The sequence below is a fragment of the Acomys russatus genome, chromosome 8, assembly GCF_903995435.1.
Source record: "Acomys russatus chromosome 8, mAcoRus1.1, whole genome shotgun sequence".
Classification (NCBI taxonomy): domain Eukaryota; kingdom Metazoa; phylum Chordata; class Mammalia; order Rodentia; family Muridae; genus Acomys; species Acomys russatus.
Genome location: NC_067144.1, coordinates 58245614 through 58259198, shown reverse-complemented (window position 1 = coordinate 58259198; position 13585 = coordinate 58245614). Strand labels below are relative to the sequence as shown.

Genomic DNA, 13585 nt, shown 5'->3' with positions numbered 1-13585 from the left:
ATTTTGGTGATTTCTTTTTTTAAAATGAAATACATACCAGTTTACTGGCATGATGCTTACATAACTCACATGGACACATTTGCACATACCCTGACACAAAATGAGCTGATGTTCACCATACAATCTTGCAGTTCCACCCTAGGTATTTACCCAAGAGAATAGATAGATAGATAGACAGACAGACAGATAGATACAGACAGATACAATAGGCCCACTGATCTTGGAAACTATGAACCAAGGTGACAGTATGTAACCACCTCAAAAAAAAAAAAAAAAAAAAGTGGGTGGCCATGTCAACTAAGTGAAGTAGATGTATCTGTAACACTTACTCCATGTGGCATTATTACAAACACAGAATTTCTGCTCCTATCTGGAATTCCCCACATCAGCACCTACATCTGGACAAGACCTCTGATCTGTGGACCTCCAAAGTGTGAGCAAAGGGCGGGCCACGTAAGTAAGTACAGATGCCCCAAATCCCGGTATAGCCAGACATGGCAGTCTGCAATCCCAGCACTTCTACTGCAATTTGGGATTTGAAGATGAGGTGACCACCAAAAACCCATTGGCCAACTTGCCTGGACTACACACCAATGAACAACAAAGTGACCCTTTCTCAAACAAGAAAATTAAGCACAGACATCTGAACTTATCCTCCGACCTCCACGCTCATGCCAGGACACAGATATGGACGTGCCTCACACTTGTACACATCATACCCACCGCATACACAAGCATGCATATGCACACATGCACTTTTTAAAAATTACTTTTATTGAACAAATGAATAGGATCCGGATGCAAGATGCTTTAGCAATTGATGCATCTCAAATTTTAATGTGCATAGGGGATCTGGGACTTTTAAAAAATATTTATTGTTATTATTAATATAGGAGGGAAACATGTCATGGTGAGTGAACGTGGGCTCAGGTGACAAGTTTGTGGAATCAGTCCTCTCCTTCGACTGAGAATGGAACTCAAGTTGCCAGGCTTGTCATAACAAACACTTATGGGCTGACTCAGCTCAAGTCCAAGGACCTGGGGCTCTGGTTCAGCGGAGGGTACTAATTTAGGGAACTTGGGCTAGCACCAGAGATTCTGGACTTGAGACTGTGCTACATGGAGTCGGTGTCACCGAGTCACCTACCACACTTCAATAGCATGGACACAGAAGACTTTTCTGAGACACTGACTAATGGTTTTACCTTCTCAGCCTTGAGCTTAAGCTCCCCCCCCCCCCCCGCTTTTTTTTTTTTTTTTTTGTCTCTAGGGAACTAAGATAAGGGATTACTCACCACTAAGCTCCGAGATGAGCAATGAGTTTCCTGTTTCTCTTCTGTGGGCTATTGAGAAAGATTACTACAGAAAACGCAACTGAAAGTATTACATAGGCCTGTGGCCTAGGCTAGGCTTAAGGAGTTAAGCTGATGATGCAAGTAAACTTAAATACTAATGAGAGGAAAAAGTTTATGAAAGGGGTGGGCATGAAAACAAGAGGCGGAGCCTCGGGAAAGTCCTCCGGGGATGCGCATGGGATGTACCACATTGTGGGGAGGAGCGCCTCACCTAGACATACATCTGACAGAAAAGAAGCTGTTTGTAGGGTTTATACCTAAATCGAGATACCTGAATTATCAACTTTTATCTCACTCTGTAAGTCACCCAACAAGCGACCGGAGTTCAGGAATAGTAAGTGATTCAGGCTCCTGGTTTCCAAGCAGTCCCGCAAGCGTGTGTGCACGTTTTTTCCTACCCCCACTCCCGGCGCTCCCCGTGGGCTCACTTCTGCAACCCGCGAGTGACTGGAGTTTGCAGGGGCTGGAGGGAGGCGGGCCGGACGGGTCCATGTGCGCCACGCGGAGGGGCGCGAGACGCGCGCTGCGGGGGGCGCGAGGGGGCGCGGGGCGGGCGCGGGTGGGCCGAGGGCAGCTGCACTCCTCGCGGCGGAGCGGGCACGTGGGGCCCCAGGACTGTGGGCTGGCCGTGCTGCTCTCTCCCCGTGGGCGGCTCGGGGTGGCGCAGGCGGCCGGGGCGGGGCGGAGCGCGGTGCCGTCTGCGCTGCGGCGGCGGCGGAAACAATAGTGCGGATCCCGGCGCGCGGAGTCGGACGGTAAAGCTCCTCTCCGAGCCGCTTCGGTGCGCAGGGCCGGTACCCGGACGGACGACAGACGAGAGAGGTCCCTCGCCACGCCAGCAGCCCACGACCCTCGAGTGGCGCCCCCGCCCCCAGGACTCTCCAGTCTGTGGCTGCGGGGTCTCCGACGTGAGCCGACCCTTCCCGGGTGTCCGCGTCCCCACGTGCGTCTTCCCACGGCGGAGCTGGGGAGCAGGGTAGCCGAGTTAGCGGAACGCCTCCAGGCGCCCGCCCAGAAGTTGGCAAAGCCGCGTCCCAGCGGCTCTCCATCTGGCCACTGGGACCGGCCTGAAGTTGGTTGACAGACCGAGGTGCCTGTGCGGGAGCGATTTGGGCGGCGGGTGGTGTCACTTATGGGCAGCCTATTTTCTATCTCTGTGCTTTTTCAGAGTAAAACTGGGATACTGAACTCCAAGCATGGCGATGCTTGCCTGATGGGGCTGTTGCAAACGCCACCTTTTTCGTTTTCTGTCGGTACTGCAGGCCATAAGCAAGTTCTTGTCTTTCCGTTGTGTAACTTGTCTTTTGTCTTTCCTCATAGGGGCACTATGAACGAAGAGGAGCAGTTTGTAAACATTGATTTGACTGATGACAACGTTTGCAGTGTTTGTAAACTGGGAACAGACAAAGACACACTCTCCTTCTGCCACATTTGCTTTGAGCTAAATCTCGAGGGTAAGGACGCCGTGGTGGGTTTTAACTGCATGCCGTGAACTTTGTACAACTTAACGCTGACATGTGTGAAGGAAAAACTGAAATTCATTGAATACCGAGAGATTGTACTAAGTGATGATCTGCTCAAGTTTTCTGGAAATGAGGCCAGAGTTAACATAGTTATGAACCGAGGGAATTATTTGTCTTTAAAACATTTACATTGTTAAACGCATTTTCACTAATATGAAATGAAGTGCGGGTATTGTCTGGTAAGCATTAGATTTTTAGCACATGCGTGTCTCTCTTGCATTAAGAATCCAATGATCGTTTATGTAGGCAGATGTAATTTTATTCTTTTCGGCCCAAACTCTTAGCCCCTATCTTCCCCATCCTGTAATGATTTTAAATTAACTTTTAATTTTTAAGTTATTTTTATATAAATGTTAAGTAACTTCCTTTACTTTTAGTAGTTTTTAAAAGTCAAAGGGGCTTTTAAAATGTTGTCGATAGCAGTATCACTCAGGGAATATGGAATTAAAATAAGCCTTTTGCTGAAGACCAGGGTGGTGCCCTGCAACCTGGGCCCTGGATACAGGTCTCTTGATCCTAAGAAACATGGAATGTAACCTTCACACTGTCGAAGTGAAACCCGGAATCTTTTTTAGGTATATATGGATCACACTGAACAGAAATCTTAAAATTCCTGCCAAAACAAAATTTTGCTTGTAACATGAATTTTGAGGTTGGAATGTGTCAGTGGAGAAAGACCTTTCTAGATATTTGATAATACCTAGATAGTTGAGCTCTTAGTTTCAAAACAGCATTTCATTTTGTCGTGGCCTAGGTATTTACAGATTTTCATTATTATTATTATTTTTTTTCTGTTAAGAGGTGCAAAATGTCCTTGTTGCTAAACACAAGCATGCATGTACTGTTGACATTCCTGTTAGGACTTGTTACTCAGAAATGTTGTGGCTTCCAAATACTGTGCTGTGGAGCATCATAGAATTTCTGTGGATCAAGTCGAATGCCTGTTCCTTTGGCTTTAGTAAATGTGGTGCTCACAGACAGTTTTAACAGGGTGACTTAGAAGTATGATTCTTGTGTAGAGTTTATGTTACCATGTTCCTTATGCCACTGTGAAAGGGATGCTCTTACGGGCTTTGGAAACACAGGTTTCCTTGTGTATTCTGACGCCTTGTAGAAGTTTTCATTTTAGAAGGGCAGAGACATCAGAAATGATCAACTTCAGCCTCTGTGTTTTCTGAGGAAGAAACTGAGGTCTGGCTGGTGGGCTGCTCCAGGTTGCTGTAGTGGTGTCAGCAAGCTGTTGTTTGCTGGGAGCGCATCTGTGCCAAGCATTGTACTAAGCTTCTTACTAGATTATCTCTGTTCAAAATAGCTCTGGGATGCCTGCTATTAGTACTCGCTTTGAAAGTGATGGAATGGAACCTTAGCGACCTAAGAAATGCACTTGGAAGTCACCTAGCTAGTAATTGATAGTCCTGGGCTTTGAAGCTTGGCCAGCTGGTCCTTGTGGATGTGACCTTAACTTCACTGATCTACTGTCAATAGGTAGTTAATTGTAAGATGGATGCTAGAAATACCTCCTCCAGAATCCTAATTGGTTTTGGCTCAGCCAGCTTCCCCTAACTGGTGCTTCCTGATAAAGAAAATCATCACGCCATAATAAAAATTTTATTGCACAGACCTCAGTTTTCGTAACTGCTTTTCTAGCCCTTCTGAATATGCCTTTGAACTAATTGTAAACATTATCGCTCTTCGTGTGTAAGCATGACATCAGTCTTGTGTTTTTGAAATAAGTTGTCTATTAGTCAAAAGACAAAAAACTGTTCTCAGTATGGATTTGAACTACTTCATCTTCTGTGTACATTAAAGTTAGAGATAAAGTCTTCTCAGTTTTATCTATAGTGTTGGTTCCTTGTTGACAAATATATTTCCATTTTTACTGCACTGATGGGCTGTTTGTTATAAATATGTGTTTAGTATTGTCATATTGTTGGAGGAAAATGAGGAAAGATTTCCACAAATGCCTGTTTTTATATCAGTACCCAGGGTTTTGTTTTGGTTTGTTTGTTTTTTCTTTTGTTGTTGTTGTTATTTGTTTTTAATCAGTGGAGTGCTGGCAAGATGGCATAATGCAGGTAAAGGCTCTTGCTGCCTGCCAAACCTCAGGATCTCAGATTCTATTTGCGGATCCCACATGGTGGAAGAAAAGCAGCAGCTCCCTCATGTTGTCCTCTGACCTCCATGTGTGAGTTGTGTGGCACACACACACACAGACACACACACACACACACACACACACACACACACACCACGTTTTTAAAAATCAGTAGGGAAAAGGGATATAACTGCATATCAGAAAAAGCATAGTGTATATTCCTCATCTTTGTTAGTGTCTTGTATTATTGTAGTTTTCTTTCTACAACCGGAGTGCAAGAGGTCACTTAAATAAGACATTTTCCTCTGCTAGTTTAGAATAGTCTTCTTAGTAGCGTGGTAACATTGTTGTTGCTTAGTTTCTTAACTAAGAAAATCTTTAAATTATCTCTCAACCATTTCTGTCTGTGTCTCTCCCCCCCCCCCCTTTCTCTCTCCCTCTTTCTTTCTTCATATAGCCCTTGCACTAGTAAGATGAAAGCGTCTTGAAGACTACAGCAATCAGGCTAGTTTTTAGTTCGCACATTTGTAAATAAAAACGGCATTTTATACACTTTGGATTGTTTATATCACATGAACACTGTTCTAATAATGGGCCTCTTGTTTAAAAGCCGTGTGCTTGCATGTATTTCTACAACAAAGACAAAGAAGGATGAAAGGGAACTGGCAGCAGACAGTCTGATCTTATGGGAGGGACTTTGTATTCTAGGCATGGCTCTGAGTTGTCTTTTTTCTATGGTTTCATAGTAGCTAAAAGCAAAGGGGGCACTAACTAACATTTATGTTTCTAAGGCATGATCCAATTCTTCAAAACCCTAAAAAAGCAACTCAGGGTCTCCATTCATTAATGGTTGGTTCCCAGGGCTGACTTTCTTAGTCCCTAATCCACCAACAGGGCAATTTATACACTTGTAAGATAAGGAGACATGTGCCCAAGCCAATGGCTACGGCCTGATCCGGCTAAGACACTCTAAAGATTTTGTATACACTGTTAATGACCAAATACACTAATAGGCATCAAATATAGTGTGGTAAACTCTCTAACCTTCTTAATAGCCATGTCACCACTATTCCCTAAGCAGAAGCCAGGTCTTAGGAGCCTTACACGGAAACAACTGTAATGTACCAAAGGCAGTAACAGTCCTGAGGGTGGATCTAGGCAGGCAATCATGACTCCGCGCTCCACTTTCCAGTTAAGTGACTTAAGTTTTCTTTCCTGTAGGGTACAACTTGTAGACAACTGAACCAGTTCAGTTTCAGTCTAAGCTGGTGGGTTAGCGTAGGTTTGGCTTCTCTGTGCAGTCTATCACCTGTTTTCCCTAATTTCTTGTTATTTCATGGAAACAGAGGTAAATTCATGTCCTGAGTCTTTCCAGCAAGAAAAATCTGTAAGTATTTTGTTTTGGAAAAGCATAGGTGAGCCCAGTACCCACTTTTCCTATTCCTCCGTGCTGGGTTTTCAACTATAACTTTGTTCCTCATTGGTTGGTGTGAAATCCTTGCTTCCGCTTGAGAGCAGGAAGTAGTTGTTTATTGTCCAGGGTCTTCTGTTCTTCCTCCACATCCTGCTGTAAATGCTAGCATCTTTCCACTCAGACAGACACTGCTTGGAGGCAGGATGCAGCAAACAAAGTCTGGCATCAACCTCTCTCTTGTTCCCATACCATGGTGGCAAAACCAGGTGTTAGGATGAACTAAAACCTGGGTCTGGAGAGGTGGCTCAACTGTTTGGGGAACTTGTTGTTTTTACAGAGGGCCTAGTTTTGGTTCCTGAACCCACAAGGTAGCTCACAAACCTCTGTACCTCCAATTCTAGAGGATCTGATGTGATCTTCTGGCCTTTGTGGACACCAGGTACACACACAGGACACATACATATTTGCAGGCAAAAACTCATAAAAATAAATATATCCTATTGAGATGTAATATGAATAAATTAATAAAAAATAAATATATCTTTAAACGATAAAAAATAGAAATGCCATTTTTAATTTATCTAAGTGTAAAGCCTAATGCAGTTTCTGTACTTTTAGTGATCTTTCCCCCTTTAGCTGCTTTTGTTATCACTGAAAATGACTGAGTACATTTTAAATGGCTTTGTTAGTAGAATCTCAGAAATAAAAGATGAGAGTGAAAGTGGATACCAGTAGTGATGAGCTAAAATTATAGAATGTTCCCAAAGAGAAGCCGCTGAAACTAGACTTTCTCCTGTTAAAGGCTTGCCTTAACTAAATCTCATGTGAGCAGGGCTGGTTCGAATTCTTCACCTTGACCTCGTTATAGTAGCCTAGTTTCATTAAACTTTTCTTCTTGCTAACCTCAGTTACTTAAAAGTCTGGTTTAAGTATAGAGTTTGGGTCACTGACAGTGTTGGTTATGAAGGCTTGCTCATTGGGACTTGGTTTGGTTATAAGTAACAAGAAGTTGAAATACTGAAATCAAATGGAGTGGGTAGTTAAAATTGTCATATAAAAAGCAGTTGGGGGCCAGGGAGATGGTGCCATCATTAAAGCACTTGTTTTGTAAGCATGAGAGATGTTTGAACCCTAGCGTCCAAGTGACAGCTAGTCTTGGTGGCATGTTTCTTCGTCATAGTGCTGGAGAGGCAGAGGTGAGCATCCTAGGTCTCGGTGGCCAGCCAGTGAAAGGCCCTGTCTCTAAAAATGAGGTGGAGAGTGACTGAGGAAAGCCCCTGCCTTTGATCCCTAGCTTGCACCTGCATGGATGTATACTCCAACATGTACATACACAAGCCCAAAAAGAAGTAGAGTTAAGAAGTCTAGAGTTGGTTTCTCTACTCCAAGAGCAGAAAGACACAGGCCTTGGTTTATTTCCATTTCATTTTGCTTAATGCATAGTTTTTATATTCAGGCGTATATCACAAGCCAGGGGAGGCTGAGGTTACTTTAGCTATTGTTTACATATTCCCAGATAGAGGAGAAAGGACTGTGTTAACATTGCCTCCTGTGGAAAAGGAGCTTTCCCTTAGTTCCAACAAGCAGTTTCCTGCCCTTACACACATTGTGTCTGAGATTTGGGGCTCCTTATGAAATCGATGTTTTACAAAAGTACAGGGTGTATTGAGTAGGCAGCTAACAAAGTGGGCCACACAAATGCTTTCCTCCCCAATTTTAAAGGTCTCACTATATTGAAGGCAATATACTGTTTCTGTGATGGTTGAGACCAATTAGTGAGCAGATGAATCTTCTAGCCTTCGGGCTGAACTGCATAGGAATTCATTGAACAATGGGTTGCATTGTAAGGTCCAGCGTGTAACTATACTTAAAGTGCTCTTGTCAAAAAGCTGTATGGATTTTCAGTTTTCTTACCTACCTCAGTCCACAAAAACATCACAATTAATCTAACTCCCCCTGAGGAGTGCCCCAGATATTTTTTTATTGGATAAGAATGAATGAAGTTAAACCTAAGTGATTTGGTACGTTTGTAGGCTTGGGACTCTTCCCTGGCTTCTCTAGGCCCCTGTTCAGGAGAGACTAGCAGAGTGGCTCCCCTCTCCCTGGGTATTTCCCAGCAGCCACCACTCCACCACTGTTCTGGAAAGGAGCACCTGGGCCAGGCCTTGGATTTTTTGACCTTACTGCTTTCAGTTGGATCACCTTCTCAGGATACCAAAGGCAACACTGCTATGTTGACAGCCATTTGTCACCTGCAAGACAGCCTTGTTTTTCCTCCTGGTATCGTGCTAGGGTATATGTTAGAAAGCTCAACTGTTGTTATTGTCATTGATCCAGAAATGCCTGGCCATGGAGCTCATTTGTTCATTTGTTCAGAGGATTAGAATGGAGCTGCACAATCACTGGTGCTTAGTTGGGTGACAAGGAGCACAGGTTCTTACTCTACCTTTGACATCCCAAAACTCCACACAGTGACACATAGTTCAGAGACAGACCAGCAGATGGGAATCCCCACCACTGTGAGACCGAGAAGTTCCCCATCTGCACCAGTCAGTGAGTGTGTGTGTGTGTGTGTGTGTGTGTGTGTGTAGAGGTTAATACTCATCTACATATGCAACAGGAAATGACTAACACTTCCTCTCGCTAACTGTAGCAAAAAAGTGGGGAACTTGGAAACCCTTCACCTTATGAACTGACTCTTAAGTGTAATCTAGCAGTTTTAGAAAACATACAGATTCCCCTCCCCCCCCCATCTTGGCCAAGTAGAAATAATTTTCTCCCCCTTTGCATGTGACAAAATGAAGAGAATGAAGTAAGTAAAGTTGTTCTCCAGTCACATAGATAGAAAAGGACACCAAAGAGCTCACAGCCAAGTCTGATGCCAGAGCTGTTGCACCTGCAGCCACTGGGTAAAGGATGTGTCTTGACTTCCTAACATTTACATCGGTTGAACTGCAGATCAAACCCTCAGATAGCAGTACCCTCCCTGTGGTGGAAACATTTCTATGGTAGTATCATTCTCTCTGTAATAGTAGAACCTTCTCTGTGGTAGAGATATCCTTTCTGTGATAGTGGCACTGTCTCTATGATAGTGGTGCCCTTTAAGATAGTGGCACCCTCTCTCTGATAGGGGCACCCTCTCTGATAGTGGCATCCTCTTTATGATAATGGTACCCTCTCAAAGATAGTGTCAATCCACTTTGGGTTTTCCCATTGTCCTACAGGATGGTTTGCAGTGGCTGTATTTGTTTTGTTCGATAAGACAATATTGCCATGATCTGCCCAAGCCCTCTAGTCTCACCCCTGGTCTTTTGTGACCTTGTACATACTGATATCTAGCAGATTTATTTTTCTCCTTCCCCTCAAATTGTCTATATTTGCAGCTAAGTTTAGACATCTTCACTTTTGTAATCCACAAGCACCCGAGACTGCATGTCTAAAGGTAAATTATTCCACACCATATGTCATTTTGGAATGAATGGATAAAATAACTAAATTCGTCCCTCATGTCTGCAACCAAAGCTGTTGCCGTTGGAGATGAAGTTATGGAGATGGTAAAGACTTATGCAGCTTGATGGCTTATGCAGGAGGGAATCTCCACAAAATGACTGTACCTGTCAAAGCCCTTTAAAAAGTTAAATTCCTGAGCTGGGCATTGTGGCTCACGCAAAACACAGGAATCCTAGACAAGAGCATTGTAGTGTGCTTGAGACCAGCTTAAGATGTGGATTCAGAGCCCTTGTCTCACAAACAAAACAGTTCCTTCAGATGAGAAACCTGTTTGCACCACCCACCCAGTACCACCTTCCTTTAATTTTTTTCTTTTCTCTTGTTTCGGGAAAGGATTTTCCTATATAGGTTTGGCAGGCCTGGAACTCACTAGGCAGACCAGTCTGGTCTGGAACACACAGAGGTCTGCCTGCCTCTGCTTCCCACCAACTGGGATTAGAGGCTTGCATATCACTGCCCCTGCCTCAGGATCATCCTTTGACTTCGCCCTCTTCTTCAGGGAAGTCTGCCCACTTTACTGCTGTAGGACCTTGTTTGTGTAGTTCTCTCCAGAACTTTCTGTATGTAATTCCATAAAGACCAGATTGGAGTCTGTTTGATTTACCAGTGAGTGTTCGGCCATCGTAGAAGGACTAGCAGAGCAGCCAATGAGCATTTTTTAACTTGTGAATTAGTCCAGAAGAACTTTAAAGAATTAATTGCCTTAAAGATTTGTCTTCTAAACTTTGGTCTGTTTACTGAATTACATGAGATTTTTGCAGAATCTACTCACATGCTGTGTCTTACTAATATAAGGGACGAGCTTTATCTTCTCCACAGAATAACAGCATAGTACAGCTATAACTAACAGTTGTGTCTGGTTGTCTTGGCTAATGGGAAGTATAAAAGCAGTGTTTTTGATCGTTTTGGACTTGAGTTTTGTGTAGGGTCATAAATATGGATAAATTTGCATTCTTCTACATGCAGACATCCAGTTAGACCAGCATTATTTGTTAAAAGACGTTTCCCTTTTTTCCATTGTGTGGTTTTGGCTTCTTTGTCAAGAATCAAGTGTCCGTAAGTGGTGTGTTGGTTTATTTCTGAGTCTTTGATTTGACTTCATTGATCAACCTGTTTTTATGCCAGTATCATGCCACTTTTATTATTGCTATGTAATACAACTTAAAATCAGGGATGATGATACCTCCAGAAGTTCTTTTATTTTATAGGATTTTTTTTTTTTCACTATCTTGGGTTTCTTGTTTTTCCATATGAAGTTGGGAACTGCTCTTTCAAGGTCTGTAAAGAATTATGTTGGAATTTTGATAAGAATTACATTGAATCTGTAGATTGTTTTTGGTAAGATGGCCATTTTTACTATGTTAATCCTACTGATCCATCATGACCATGGAAGATCTTTTCATCTTCTGGTGTCTTCTTCACTTTGTTTCTTCAGAGACTTAAAGTTCTTGTCAAACAAATAAATCTTTCACTTGCTTGGGTAGAGTTACACCAAGATATGTTATATTGTTTGTGGCTACTGTGAAGGATGTTATTTCCCTAATTTCTTTCACAGCCTGTTTATGATTTGAATAAAAGACAGCTACTGATTTTGAGTTAATTTTATATCCAGCCACTTTAATGAAGATGTTTATGGGTTATAGGAGTTCCCTGGTAGAATTTTCAGGGTCATTTATGTATACTATCATACCATCTGTGAATAGCGATGCTTAGACGTCTTCCTTTCCAATTTATACACCATGGGTCTCCTTTAGTTTTCTTATTGCACCATCTAGGACTTCAAGTGCTATGTTGAATAGGTAAAACCAGAAACACTAAACTTATTAGAACAGAAATTGGGGAAGAGCCTGATCTCACTGGCACAGGAGACAACTTTCTTAACAGAATAACAACAGTTCATGCTCTAACATCAACAGTTAATAAATGGGACCTCATGAAATGGAAAGCTTCTGTAAGGCAAAGGACGCTGTTAGCAGAACAAAAAGACAGCCCACAAAATGGGAAAAGATCTTCACCAATCCTATATCTGACAAAGGGTTAATATCCAAAATATATGAAGAACTCAATAAATTAAACAACAACAATCCAATTTTAAAATGAGGTACAGAGCTAAATGGAGAATTCTCTTTAAGTGCCTCGAAGCACTTAAAGAAATGCTCAACATCCTTAGTCATCAGGGAAATGCAAATCAAAAGGACTCTGAGGTTACAGCTTACAACCAATAAAATGGCTAAGATCAAAGACTCAAGAAACAGCACATGCTGGCAAGGATGTGGAGAAAGGGGAACACTCATCCATTGCTTGTGGGAATACAATCTTGTGTAACCACTTTGGAAATGAATCTGGTACTTTCTCAGAAAATTGAGGATAGCCCCACCTTATGACACAGCTATACTACCTCCTGGGCATATATTCAAAAGATGCTCCACCTTACAATAAGGAAATGTGCTCAACAATGTTCATAGCAGCTTTATTCCTAATAACCAGAAACTGGAAACAATCCAGATGTCCCTCAACTGAAGAATTGACAAAAAACAAAACTGTGGTACATTTACACTGTGGAATACCACTCAGCTATTAAAAAGAAGGAAATAGTGTAATTTGCAGGCAAATGGATGGACCTAGAAAAGATCATCCTGACCCAGACCCAGAAAGACACACATGGTATGTACTCACTTATAAGCAGATGTTAGCCATATATTACAGGATAAACATACTAAAATGCACAGACCCAAAGAAGATAAGCAATGAAGGCCCAAGGGAGGATGCATGAGTCTCAGTCAGAAGGGGAAATATAATAGACAGTAGAAGTGGTGAAGAGAGGGAACAGGGTGGAGTGTGGAGGGAAGTGAGGGGGGAGATCAGAGGACTTAGAGAGGAAAGAGAAACTGAGTGGGAACATCTCTGAAACCTAAGAGAGGGTAGACACCTGCGAAGATATGGGGGTGGCTCTAGATAAAACTCCTAGGATCAGGAATCATGAAGACTAACGAAGCCACCTTCTAGCAAGATAGGACTTCTAGTGGAGGGAGAAACAGCAAACCATGCACAAAAACTTCAACCCGTAATTTACCCTGCCTGCAAGATGTGTAGGGATAAAGTTAGAGCAGAGATTGAGGAAATGTCCAACCAACGCATAGCCCAACCTGAGACCCACCACATGGAAGACAGCCAACCCCTGACACTATTAAGGATACTCTGCTGTGCTTTCAGGGGGAAGCCTACCATAGTTGTCCTCTGAGAGGCTCTACCCAGCAATGGATTGAAAAAGATGCTGAAACTCACAGCCAAACATTAAGTGGAGCATAGGGAGCCTTGTGGAAAAGTGGGAGGAAGTATAGAAGGGCCCAGAGGGACAAGAGCTGCACAAGAAGGCCAAAAGAGTCAACTAACCTGGGCCCAGGGGTGCATATAGAGACTGAAACACCAGTCAAGGACCGCGCATGGACTGGACCTAGACCCCTTACACATATGTAGCTGATGGGCTGCTTAGGCCTCATGTGTGTCTCCTAGTAAGGGGAACAGGGAGTGTGTCTAACATGAACTCTGTTGCCTGCTCTTCAATCCCTTCTCCCTGGTGGGGCTGCCTTGCCTGGCATCGGTAAAAGAGGGCATACTCAGTCTTGATGCAACTTGATGTGCTGAGGTAGGGGGATGGAGCACACTCCTATTTTCTCAGGAGTAGGGG

The 13585-nt window shown here is 43.1% G+C and overlaps 1 protein-coding gene across 3 annotated transcripts in view; it reads left to right on the top strand.

The window, feature by feature from the left end:
- Nucleotides 1-2160: 2160 nt before the first annotated feature.
- The window catches only part of C8H21orf91 (chromosome 8 C21orf91 homolog), a 28005-nt gene continuing 16580 nt past the window's right edge, over nucleotides 2161-13585 (top strand). For 2 of the 3 annotated variants that reach the window (XM_051150155.1, XM_051150153.1), the window contains exons 1-2: nucleotides 2161-2298; nucleotides 2676-2809. In XM_051150155.1, coding sequence (XP_051006112.1) covers nucleotides 2683-2809 — 127 coding nt within the window. In that variant the 5' untranslated portion in view covers nucleotides 2161-2298; nucleotides 2676-2682. The remainder of the gene's footprint in view (nucleotides 2299-2675; nucleotides 2810-13585) is intronic. The other variant, XM_051150154.1, reaches the window with a different exon arrangement.